At 45.5% G+C, this 13,318-nt stretch overlaps 1 protein-coding gene across 1 annotated transcript in view; it reads right to left on the bottom strand.

The window, feature by feature from the left end:
• The window catches only part of LOC111961059 (netrin-4-like), a 56,572-nt gene extending 53,226 nt beyond the window's left edge, over positions 1 to 3,346 (bottom strand). Inside the window, 3 exon segments of the mRNA XM_070443246.1 lie at positions 2,074 to 2,200; positions 2,302 to 2,761; positions 3,125 to 3,346. Of these exon segments, the coding sequence (XP_070299347.1) occupies positions 2,074 to 2,200; positions 2,302 to 2,761; positions 3,125 to 3,194 (657 nt within the window). The 5' untranslated portion in view covers positions 3,195 to 3,346.
• Positions 3,347 to 13,318: the final 9,972 nt, after the last annotated feature.

The following is a 13,318-nucleotide window of genomic DNA, read 5'->3' as shown; positions in this document are numbered from 1 at the left end:
ATCCCAGGACCCATTATCTTATTTTTTCTTATAATACTATGTTAAAGATAAGAGAGTTCTTTTTCTTCTACATTAAAAAAGACCATAGGATAATCATCCCAGGACATAGTATGTCCTCAATATAATTACCTCATTAAAGGGTCTTCCAATATATAGATTATCTACCATACGTCACAAAAGAAAAAAGCATAGGAAATAACCCAGGACATAGTAGTTCCATTAAATACTCTTAAGGGGTTATTCCACAAACATTAGAAATTCATGAGGAATCCCAGACAAGTTAGTTGTCTTTAATACTGTAAGAGGTTCTTCTACACTAGAAGACCATAGGAAATCCCAGGACATAGTGTCTAGTAAATACTTGTAAGGGGTTCTTTCTACATTACAAGACCATAGAAATCCAAAATCCCAGGACATAGTGTCTATAATACTGTAAGGTGTTCTTCTACATAGAAGACCATAGGAAATCCCAGGACATAGTGTCTATAATACTGTAATAAACTCACATAGTTATTGTCACAGACTCCAAACAGTTGTCACTGACTAGTTGGATCTTCATTATCCCACTGAACAAACCATTTCTGTACTTACAGCATTCTCATAAAAACATTTGTTATTAGGTTTTTCTTGGCAGACCTTGTTCTATTATTGACATTTGTTAATAAAACTCATCAATACAACTGTTTATGTCAAATAGTTTTGTGTTCTACTTGTAGCCCTGGCTGGCCTGAAAATAAAATGGTAAAACACTTCATTGTGAGGCAAAATATAACAGCTGGACATGCAGATACATTGAAGTAGTCAAAATTAAAACGCAGATTTTTTGCTGGGAGTCCCTAGGACTGATGAGGAATGAAAATCATGATGCTCATGAATAAACCAACAATGCCTGTTGCTCTCTGGCTCAAACTTTCCTCTGTCTGATGACACGGCACGTCTAAAAAGGCCTCAGGGAGCAACATCAGAGGAATAAGGTGAACATTGATATTCTATTGATGCATGGATGTCGTCATGGGCTTTGTGCAGCTGAGAAATGCGATCTGAAAAGCCTCAGTTCAGATCTGTTTACTTTAAACACACAGCTTAGTGTGTTTGTTCAACGCTTGTCCCACACCCACACACACACCCACCCACACCCACCCACACACACCCACACACACAACAGCAATGATGTATTTGAGCACCACAGCAAACAATTAGATACCACAGATGTTATGCATTACCGCTGTGAAACATTGAGATTGTTTGACAGGTTGTTTTGAACGGGCCACTTTGAAATCTGTCTCAGCTCTGTTCTATTCAACCCCCTGTGTCCTGTCCTCCATCTTCCCTGTGTAACGGATGTGAAATGGCTAGCTAGTTAGCGGGTACGCGCTACTAGCATTTCAATCAGTTACGTCACTTGCTCTGAAACCTAGAAGTAGTGTTGCACCTTGCTCTGCAAGGGCCGTGGCCTTTGTGGAGCGATGGGTAACGATGCTTCGTGGGCGACCGTTGTTGATGTGTGCAGAAGGTCCCTGGTTCGCGCCCGTGTCGGGGCGAGGGGACTGTTTAAAGTTATACTGTTACATTGGTGCCGTGACCCGGATCACTGGTTGCTGCGGAAAAGGAGGAGGTTGAAAGGGGGGTGAGTGTAACGGATGTGAAATGGCTAGCTAGTTAGCGGGTACGCGCTACTAGCATTTCAATCAGTTACGTCACTTGCTCTGAAACCTAGAAGTAGTGTTCAAGGTGCAACACTTTTGTGGAGCGATGGGTAACGATGCTTCGTGGGTGACTGTTGTTGATGTGTGCAGAGGGTCCCTGGTTCGCGCCCGTGTCGGGGCGAGGGGACGGTTTAAAGTTATACTGTTACACCTGCAACCACAACGTCCAGCTGGATGTTGCCTTCACCTGTGTCCAAAGGCTGTGTGTCTGGGCTCTCAACAATCTTAGTAGCCACAAGGAACTTAAGCTAAGCTTGAAAACAGGCGTTAGACAGTCAGAGGTGGTATAGGTCTCTGCCTTATGTGTCAGCGGGCATGAAGAGGATAGGTAAGTGCAATCAGAGACCCCACAATACACAACTCTAACCTCTCCTCGGGTACATGGGAAGGCTCCTGAGTATTTGGAGGTGCAGGCCGCCCCGCTCTCTCCTTTCTCCTTCACACGAGCCTCCTCTGCCAGGCCGAAGGTGCCCTCACAGTCCCTCGCAAAGTACCTGGGTAGAAAACAATACATCCATCAATAAGATGTGTATTTGACCCCAGAGGTTAATACATCAATTAAAACAGTCATTTCCAAAGTGGTCCTCGATGGTACCTGAGGGTCTTCCAGGTCCTCCCGTGGTCCTGAGAACGCTCCAGCAACATAGCGGCGGGCCGGGGGGAGCGGAACACCAGGATCAGATGCGTCAAGTAGAACTCTGTCTCCAGGTTTAGTTGGAGGGTTTCTGTCTCCGCCCCCTCGGCAGACTGCCACCAGGTATCTGGGTATCGGAATGAGGAATCGGTCATGGCAGAGGCCAGGTGAGCCTGGTGGGGGAGAGCTGCGTTGCACTTGCTGCATTTGGGTGCTGCTGGACAGGAAGTGTCTCTGTGGAAGGAAGGGGTAGAACTAAACATCTGCTGGTAGGAGCAGAAGGGCTCAGTGGAGTTGGCTCCACACACAGACTGGGTGAGTAGTCCTCGGCCCAAGGCGAGGTTCCCCATGGGAGGGTTACAGGCCCGGCCAGCACAGCGGCTCTGGGTCTCTGAGACTGGACCTGAAGAGCTGGAAGGACCTGGGGGGATAGAGAGAGAGAGAGAGAATATATTTTGGGGGGATAACTGTATTTGTATTTAACACAAAATTCACTGTTCCAATTTAAATGAATCTTCACAGATTATGATACCAGCTTAATTAGCCAAAACAATACCCAATATTACCTTGCCATTTTAAAATGATCTATTGGACAGACATTAAAGCGTTTTTTAGATGGGAGAGATGCAAGATAGCCAACAAACATTTCAAAGCAATAATCAAAATCATCCTCAATGCCTGCATCTGCACTTGGACAGACTCGCGCTAAAGTTTGCGAGTACCATCTCAATCCAAGACCGCACAAGGATGAGAAAAAAATWAACTTTACTATTCCTTTACTTACCAGCCAATAGAAGCGGAGACGCACAAAGAGCAATCACGACAAGTAAAGGCCATCGTCTCATCTTGAACATCCTTGAAGACTGTTCTAGAACATATTGAGACAGTCAGGTAGCCTAGCTGCTTCTTGTGTGAACAGTTGAGAGAGAACAGCGATGAAGGTCTGTTTTTATAGTGGCAACAAGTGAAGGCACGTTTCCTCAAGACGATTGACTTTAGCCAAGTGAGCTGTCTCCCCGAAGCGGCACGACGCTTCCAATATTAACAAACCGAAACGATAATTAGTCCTATTGAAGAATAAAACACTCACTATCGATTGGATGTCGATCATAAACGATGTCTGCTACCTATCGAATATCATTCAGTTATAAATAAGTCATCACTGTGCATTAATCTAGGCTAACAGGTACGCGTCACCGTCTTCGGGCTTGTTAAAGTGTCCAATATCGTTTGTAAAAGGTTGAGCATTCCTGAGTACTCAAATACATCATCGATGTTTGAAAAATAAAATATACATGTGGAAAGGTTGAAAGCCTAGGCATTTAATAGTCTTTCCCAACAACTGAATGGTTCTGTTCCAAATGCTAACCTTATCCCCTCCCTCAGCCCTCTACATAGGGTTCAATCTCAAATAGCACCCTATTCTCTCTTGTCAAAAGTATAGCGCACTATAGGGAATAGGGTGCCATTTGGGATTTCCCTATTTAGACCCCTTGACTTGTTCCACATTTTGTTACGTTACAACCTTATCCTAAAATTGATTCAATTATTATTTTCCTTCATCGATCTACACACAATACCCCATAATGACAAAGTTCTTTTTTTTGCTAATTTATTAAAAATAAAATATGACATATACATTAGTATTCAGACCCTTTAATCAGTACTTTGTTGAAGCACTTTTGGTAGCAATTACAGTCTTGAGTCTTTTTGGGTATGACGCTACAAGCTTGGCACACCTGTATTTGGGGAGTTTCTCCCAATATTCTCAGCAGATCCTCTCAAGCTCTGTCAGGTTGGATGGGGAGCGTCGCTGCACAGCTATTTTCAGGTCTCTCCAGAGATGTTCGATCGGGTTCAAGTCCAGGCTCTGGCTGAGCCTCTCAAGGACATTCAGAGACTTGTCCCGAAGCCACTCCTGTGTTGTCTTGGCTGTGAGCTTAGGGTTGTTGTCCTGTTGGAAGGTGAACTTTAGCCCCAGTCTGAGGTCCTGAGCACTCTACAGCAGGTTTTCATCAAGGATTTCTCTGTGCTTTGCTCCGTTCATCTTTCTCTTGATCCTGACTGGACTCCCAGTCCCTGCCGCTGAAAAACATCCCCACAGCCTGATGCTGCCACCGCCATGCTTCACCTTAGGGATGGTGCCAGGTTTCCTCCAGACGTGACGCTTGGCATTCAGGCCAAAGAGTTCAATCTTGGTTTCATCAGACCAGAGAATCTTGTTTATCATCCTCTGAGAGTCTTTGGGTACCTTTTGGCACTCCAAGCGGGCTGTCATGTGCCTTTTACTGAGTAGTGGCTTCCGTCTGTCCACTCTACCATAAAGGCCTAATTGGTGGAGTGCTGCAGAGAGGGTTGTACTTCTGATAGTTTATCCCATCTCAACAGAGGAACTCTAGAGCTCTGTCAGAGTGACCAGCGGTCACCTCCCTGACCAAGGCCCTTTTCCCCCGATTGCTCAGTTTGGCCGGGAGGCCAGCTCTAGGAAGAGTCTTGGTGGTTCCAAACTTCTTCAATTTAAGAATGATTGTAACGGCTGTCGTCTTCCTCGTCTGAGGAGGATAAGTTAGAAGGATCGGAGGACCAATGCGCAGCGCGGTAATTGTTCATCTTACTTTAATAAAGGTGAACACTCAAAATACAAAACAACAAAAGTGACAACCGAAACAGTTCTATCTGGTGCAGACACAGAAAGACTGAAAACAACCACCCACAAAACCCAACACAAAACAGGCTACCTAAATATGGTTCCCAATCAGGGACAACGATTGACCGCTGCCTCTGATTGAGAACTATATCAGGCCAAACACAGAAATAGAAAAACAAAGAAATACAAACATAGACTGCCCACCCCAACTCACACTCTGACCATACTAAATAAAGACAAAACAAAGGAAATAAAGGTCAGAACGTGGGTTGGACGCCGTGCCTGGACTAGGCACCGGCGCAGAGGAAGGCTCCTGCCCTGGAGCGGAACTGGACACCGTGCCTGGACTGGGCATCGGCGCAGAGGAAGGCTCCTGCTCTGGAGCGGGACTGGACACCGTGCCTGGACTGGGCCCCGGCGCAGAGGAAGGCTCCGGCCTTGGAGCTAGACTGGACACCGTGCCTGGACTGGGCACCGGCGCAGAGGAAGGCTCCTGCCCTGGAGCAGGACTGGACGCCTTGCCTGGAAGCTCCAGACCGTTGACCGTCGCGGGAGGTTCCGGACTGTGGACCGTCATGGGAGGTTCCAGACTGTGGACCGTCATGGGAGGTTCCAGACTGTGGGTCGCCGGAAACTCTGGACTGGGAACCGTCGCCGGAAGCTCTGGACTGGGAACCGTCGCCGGAAGCTCTGGACTGTGAATGCGTACTGGAGGCCTAGTGCGTGGAGCCGGTACAGGTGGCACCGGACTGGTGACACGCACTTCAGGGAGAGTGCGGGGAGCGGGCACAGGACGTACCGGACTGGGGAGGCGCACTGGAGGCCTAGTGCGTGGAGCCGGCACAGGTGGCACCGGACTGGTGACACGCACTTCAGGGAGAGTGCGGGAAGCTGGCACAGGACGTACCGGACTGGTGACACGCACTTCAGGGCGGGTTCGGAGAGCTGGCACCGGACGTACAGGGCTGGGTAGGCGCACTGGAGGCCTGTTGCATGGAGCCGGCACAGGTGGCACCGGACTGGTGACACGCACTTCAGGGCGCGTGCAGGGAGCTGGCACCGGACGTACCCGGGCTGGGGAGACGCACTGGAGGCCTGATGCGTGGATCCGGCACAGGTGGACCCGGACTGGTTACACGCACTTCAGGGAGAATGCGGGAAGCTGGCACAGGACGTACCGGACTGGGGAGCTGGTGCGAGGAGCCGGTACAGGTTGTACCAAACTGGTAACACGCTCTTCAGGGCCAATGCGGTGCCGAACACACCCAACCAACATCTCTCCTCTCTCTCTCTCCCAACTTCTTCATTGCCTCCCTGACGGTCTCTGGCTCTTCAGGGCGAGTGCAGGGAGCAGGCACAGGACGTACCGGGCTGGGGACACGCACTTCAGGGAGAGTGCGAGGAGGAGACACAGGACGTACCGGACTGGGGAAGCACACTGGAGGCCAGATGTGTGGAGCCGGCCCAGGTTTCACCGGACTGATGACACACTCCTCCAAACGCCTGCGTTTGCCAAATCCATTCTCCGGTATCCCTCCTCACACTGTTCCATCGACTCCCAGGCGGGCTCTGGCACTCTCCTTGGGTTGACCGACCACTTCTCTATCGCCTCCCTGACAGTCTCTGGCCTCATTCCCTCTGCTCAGCCGCAGCTCCATGTGCCCCCCCCCCCCCCCAAAAAATCTTGGGGTTCTGTGGCCGCGGTCCCCGGCGTCGTCGCCTTCCTTCTTGCGTCCTCTGCGACTCCTGCCAAGAAGGATCTCGTGTCCTCCCATGATCTCCTCCCAGGTCCAACTTACTTTACCCATCATTGCACGCTGCTTGGTCCTTGTTTGGTGGGATATTCTGTCACGTTGTCGTAAGAACGGGATCAAGGCGCAGCGGATGTTGAGTTCCACATATTTTATTTCCAAGTGAAACTTCAGCAAAACAAAAATATACCAATAAACGAACAACTAAACGTGACTACGTGGTGCACATGCACAAACACAAACAATATCCACAAACACAGTTGGGAAAAATATCTACTTAAATATGATCCCAATTAGAGACAACGATAACCAGCTACCCTAATTGAACCATAGAAAACACCAACAAAGAAAATATAAATAGAACATAACATAGAATATTTAAACTAGAATACCCCCTAGTCACGCCCTGACCTAATACACCATAGAGAACAAGGTCTCCTATGGTCAGGGCGTGACAGCGAGTGTACAATATGTTCACTCCTGGTCTGACACTCCCCATAATTCAATTTGCGACGATTGTACATCCGCTAAAAAAAGTCAGCGAAAACTTAAAACGACATCAATGGAGAAGTCACATACAAGTGTAAGCAAAAACGAATGCAAATAAGTTAGACATTTTGCTACTATGTAAAAAGTCAATATGTTTTTGTTTGGATATCTGTTGGAAATTGTAGAAATAAAACATTTCCTTTCTTCAGAAGTTCCAGCTAGGCATGCTAACGTAGTTAGCTAATTAATTTGCTAGCTATCATACAGTAGGCATGCTAACGTTAGTTAGCTAATTCATTTGCTAGCTATCATACAGTAGGCATGCTAACGTTAGTTAGCTAATTAATTTGCTAGCTATTATACAGTAGGCATGCTAACGTTAGTTAGCTAATTCATTTGCTAGCTATCATACAGTAGGCATGCTAACGTTAGTTAGCTAATTAATTTGCTAGCTATCATACAGTAGGCGTATATTAATAATGATATATTAATATATAAGTAGACATGCAATCATAATTACTGTAGCGCATATAAGCACCCACAAGCCACCGGTGGCTGAAAATACAATCATCGCGGGATGAATGAGTGACGAATTTCCAGCCAAGGGTGGTTCATTTAAAAATCGTTCCTGCCTCCCTCGCCCCTCGCCCTGCAAGTGTATACTCGTCAGACGTCATGATACGTCATCAGAAGTGTCCACTTAATTTGAGGCTGACGGGATAGGGTGTGTCTTTTAAGTGTTTGGACCGCAGCCAGTGAAGTCGGTGGGCATTTTACTAACAGGCCAGCGTGTCTTTCTAGTGCATTCCTGTCACCGCTTATTACAACTGTCACTCATTTAAGACACACACACACACACACACACACCCCCCCCCACCCCACACCAACACACAACAACAAGCACACACACACACACACACACACACACACACACACACACACACACACACACACACACACCTGCCAGTTGTCAGGTATACAACCCTGGACCTGGAGTCATCTGACCCTTGACCCCAATAATCAGCCTTTTGTGAGCCAGTTCTTTACCTCGTAATGACATCACCAGAGAGAGGGGAAGAAATTGAGAAAAATAGAGATTTCAGCAAGAGTTGATAGATACACTGTGTGTGTTTGCATGAATTAAATTCAGTAGGCTGAGAGAGGAGGGGTCAGGAGACACTATGGCCCCATCCGATCTCAGGGCCCTCTACTCTTGTGTGTCCATGTATGCTGATCATTCAGCCATATACGCATCAGCATCCACAGTTAATGAAGTCACTGAAACCCTTAACAAAGAGTTGCAGTCTCTTTTGGAACGGGTGGCCCGTAATAAACTGGTCCAGAACATCTCTAAAACAATTTAACTAGAGAAGTCAGTTAAGAACAAATTCTTATTTACAATGACAGCCTACACCGGCCAAACACAGACGACGCTGGGCCAATTGTGCGCCGCCCAATGGGACTCCCGATCACAGCCGGTTGTGAACCAGCCTGGATTTGAACCATGGTGTTTGTAGTGACACCTCTAACACTGAGATGCAGTGCCTTAGACCGCTGCGCCACTCGGGAGCCAAAATTAAGAGCATTGTATTTGTATCAGCTCAATCTGGTAATGAATGAACAGTGTGGCTGTTGAACAAGTTGAGGAGACTAAATTACTTGGTGTTATCTTAGATTGTAAACTGTCATGGTCAAAACATAAAGATTAAACGGTTGTAAAGTTGGGGAGAGGTCTGTCCGTATTAAAGAGATGCTCTGCTTTTTTGACACCACACTCCACAAAGCAAGCCCTGTAGGCTCTAGTGTTATCTTATATAGAGCAAGTGAACAGCAAACCTGGTTTAAACTAATAAAGCAAAGCCTCACGGCACAACGCCTCTCCCCCATGTGACCTACTTGTTGTGTGTATGTACTGACATGTATGTGTAACTGATAGATGTACACAAACACACTACATGTTAATGTTTTTAAATGTATGTAAATTGTACATTATTTTGTCTGGAATTAATATTTTGTTATGTGTCGGACCCCAGTAAGACTAGCTGTCGCCATTGGTGTTGGCTAAAGGGGATCCCCAGTAAGACTAGTTGTCACTATTGGTGTTGGCTAAAGGGGATCCCCAGTAAGACTAGTTGTCACCATTGGTGTTGGCTAAAGGGGATCCCCAGTAAGACTAGTTGTCACCATTGGTGTTGGCTAAAGGGGATCCCCAGTAAGACTAGCTGTCGCCATTGGTGTTGGCTAAAGGGGATCCCCAGTAAGACTAGTTGTCACCATTGGTGTTGGCTAATGGGGATCCCCAGTAAGACTAGTTGTCGCCATTGGTGTTGGCTAATGGGGATCCCCAGTAAGACTAGTTGTCGCCATTGGTGTTGGCTAATGGGGATCCTAATAAATCAAAACAAATTAAATCAAAATTATGATGAGAGTGCCTGATGGGTGCCTGATGGGCTAAAATGAATAGGTGAGGGTTAGAGAGAGAAAGAGGAAGAGAGAGAGAGAGAGAGAAAGAAGACAGAGAGAGAAAGAAAGAGAGAAAGAGAGAGATGCGAGAGAGAGAGAGAGAGAGAGAGAGAAAGAAAGAAAGAAAGAAAGAAAGAAAGAAAGAAAAAGAAAGAAAGAAAGAAAGAAAGAAAGAAAGAAAGAAAGAAAGAAAGAAAGGAAAGAGAGAGTTAGAGAGAGAGAGAATGACAGAGTTAGAGGGAAAGAAAGAAAGAAAGGAGCAGTGGTTACTGGGTGACAAGATGAACAGGTGAGGTTGTCTGAAAGGTCAGTTCATGCTGTAAATGCAGCACATTCGGTGTAGTCACTTCTCACTGTGAACACAACCTTACTGAATCATTCTCTGTCTCTGTTTCTCTGTTCTCTCACTCTTGCCTGACTGTTTGGCATGTGTAGTTAGTACATACACTACCGTTCAAAAGTTTGGAGTCACTTAGAAATGTCCTTGTTTTTGTCCATTAAAATAGCATCAAATTGATCAGAAATACAGTGTAGACATTGTTAATGTTGTAAATGACTCAACGTCAACAGTGAAGAGGCGACTCCGGTACGCTGGCCTTCTAGACAGAATTCCTCTGTCCAGTGTCTGTGTTCTTTTTCTTTTCTTTTTATTGGCCAGTCTGAGATATGGCTTTTTCTTTGCAACTCTGCCTAGAAGGCCAGCATCCCGGAGTCGCCTCTTCACTGTTGACGTTGAGACTGGTGTTTTGCGGGTACTATTTAATAAAGCTGCCAGTTGAGGACTTGTGAGGTGTCTGTTTCTCAAACTACGAGATCTTCAGTTTCTTGGCAATTTCTCACATGGAATAGCCTTCATTTCTTAGAACAAGAATAGACTGACGAGTTTCTGAAGAAAGTTATGTGTTTCTGTCCATTTTGAGCCTGTAATCGAACCCACAAATGCTGATGCTCCAGATACTCAACTAGTCTAAAGAAGGACCGTTTTATTGCTTCTTTAATCAGAACAAGGGTTTTCAGCTGTGCTAACATAATTGGAAAATGGTTTTCTAATGATCAATTAGCCTTTTAAAATGATAAACCTGGATTAGCTAACACAACGTGCCATTGGAACACAGGAGTGATGGTTGCTGATAATGGGCCTCTGTACGCCAATGTAGATATTCAATTTAAAATCAGCCGTTTCCAGCTACAATAGTCATTTACAACATTAACAATGTATACACTGTGTTTTTGATCAATTTGATGTTATTTTTTCTTTCAAAAACAAGGACATTTCTAAGTGACCCCAAACTTTTGAACAGTAGTGTGTGTGTTGTAGGGAGTAGTGTGTGTGTGTATCAGTGAATGATTCACTCTGTGAGCACGACCTGTCACTGTCACACTGAATCATTCTCTGCTTCTCTGTTTCCTCCCCTTGTGTGTAGGCTATGTAACACCGTGCCTGTCTCATCTCCATGCTCGTCTCCATCCACGATTTGTTTTGTTACGAAAGTCAACGATATTGTCTATCCGATGTTGGTGTGTGTATGTGTGTGTGTGTTGGCAGGAGCATTCGCTGTCTCTCCCCTAGGAATCCCATCCCAAGCAGATCAGGATCAGAACATTCTTAGAATGTTGTGACTCTTGTGACTGACAGGCTTCTGTTTGATGTCTCGGGGGAACAGGGTTTATGTCTGTGTTACTTTCAGAGTCCTCTAATGATTAGACAGGTCAGGGCAGTGGGGATGCACCTTTAATGATTAGACAGGTCAGGGGTGATGCACCTTTAATGATTAGACAGGTTAGGGGTGATGCACCTTTAATGATTAGACAGGGCAGGGGTGATGCACCTTTAATGATTAGACAGGTCAGGGGTGATGCACCTCTAATGATTAGACGGGTCAGGGCTGATGCACCTTTAACCTTTGACTCTATGCATCAGTAACATGTTTTCAATCCACAAATCCCAAGAGCAAATTCCCAAAGCATGTAAAACCGGCAGACAGACAGACGGGACAGACAGGCAGGCAGACAGGACAGACAGACGGGACAGACAGACAGTTCCTCCACCACCACTGGTTCGCTTTATTTCCAAACTGTAAAAGGATATCGCTCCCCCTTTCCCTCCATCCCCTCCTCCCCTCCCCTTCCCTTCCCTCCCCTTCCCAAAGCATGTAAAACTGGCAGACAGACAGACAGGCGGGACAAGACAGGCAGACAGACAGGACACAGGACAGAGACAGACAGACGGGACAGACAGACAGACAGACAGACAGACAGACAGACAGACAGATGGACAGATGGACAGGACAGACAGACGACAGACAGCGACAGACAGACAGACAGACACAAACAGACAGACAGAACGACAGACAGACAGACAGACAGACAGACAGACAGATGGGACAGATGGACAGACAGACAGTTCCTCCACCATCACTGGTTTGCTTTATTTCCAGACTGTAAAAGGATATCGCTCCCCCTTTCCCTCCATCCCCCCTCCCCCCATGAGGTACATGTCACCTAGTACCTCATGCTTACTGAACGGGAGAGACCCTTGGAGGGCATCTGTCTACCTCTTGTAGAAACCAGACCTACAGCCAGACATGCTAGGAGGCTAGGCTGGGATGTAAATCCCTCTGTAATGCTATTAATATAAGACGAATGCTACAGGGAACTTGAAATGACCCCATATGCAGTGGTGGAAAAAGTACCCATTGTCATACTTGAGTAAAAGTAAATACTTTTAGACTTTTACTCAAGTGTATTTTACTGGGTGACTTTCACTTTTACTTGAAAGTACAGATACCCCAAAAAACTACTTAACCAGTTCTTTAAAGTATTTTTACTTAAGTACTTTACACCACTGACCATATGCCCCTGCTGTATCCTTCTATCCGTCATCCCTCACCTCTCTTTTTCCATTTCCTGTCTTTCCTCTTACCCCTCTGGCCTGTATCGCTCCTAGTCACCTTCTCTTCTGAATAATATTTCAAACAGGCATTCATGGAACAGTACCGACAGTTCTGGATGTTTAGGCTAAAAAAAAAATTCTCTTCACCTTGTGACTTCCTCTCTTGATGCCCAGGAAAGATTGGCCGTTCACATGACTGAGCGCTGGCCTAAATTAGCAACAAGCGAGCGAGGTAGAGACAAGGGAATAGTAGTAAAGAGTTTCACCTTCAAGAAAGCCAGACCCGCGGCACAGATCTGTCCATATTTTGGATTATTAAAGATAGTATAGTATATTATACAGGATTATTAAAGAGAGGACAGTATATTATACAGGTTATTAAAGAGAAGACAGTATATTATACAGGATTATTAAAGATAGTATAGTATATTATACAGGATTATTAAAGAGAAGATAGTATATTATACAGGATTATTAAAGATAGTATAGTATATACAAGGATTATTAAAGAGAAGATAGTATATTTACAGGATTATTAAAGATAGTATAGTATATTATACAGGATTATTAAAGATAGGATAGTATATATACGGATTATTAAAGAGAAGATAGATATTTATACAGGATTATTAAAGATAGTATAGTATATTATACAGGATTATTAAAGATGGATAGTATATTATACAGGATTATTTAAGATAGGATAGTATTTATACAGGATTATTAAAGAGAGGG

This window comes from Salvelinus sp. IW2-2015, linkage group LG4q.1:29 (genome assembly GCF_002910315.2).
Source record: "Salvelinus sp. IW2-2015 linkage group LG4q.1:29, ASM291031v2, whole genome shotgun sequence".
NCBI lineage: Eukaryota > Metazoa > Chordata > Actinopteri > Salmoniformes > Salmonidae > Salvelinus > Salvelinus sp. IW2-2015.
Note: the sequence above shows the minus strand (reverse complement) of the source record. Positions and strands in the feature narration are given on the sequence as shown.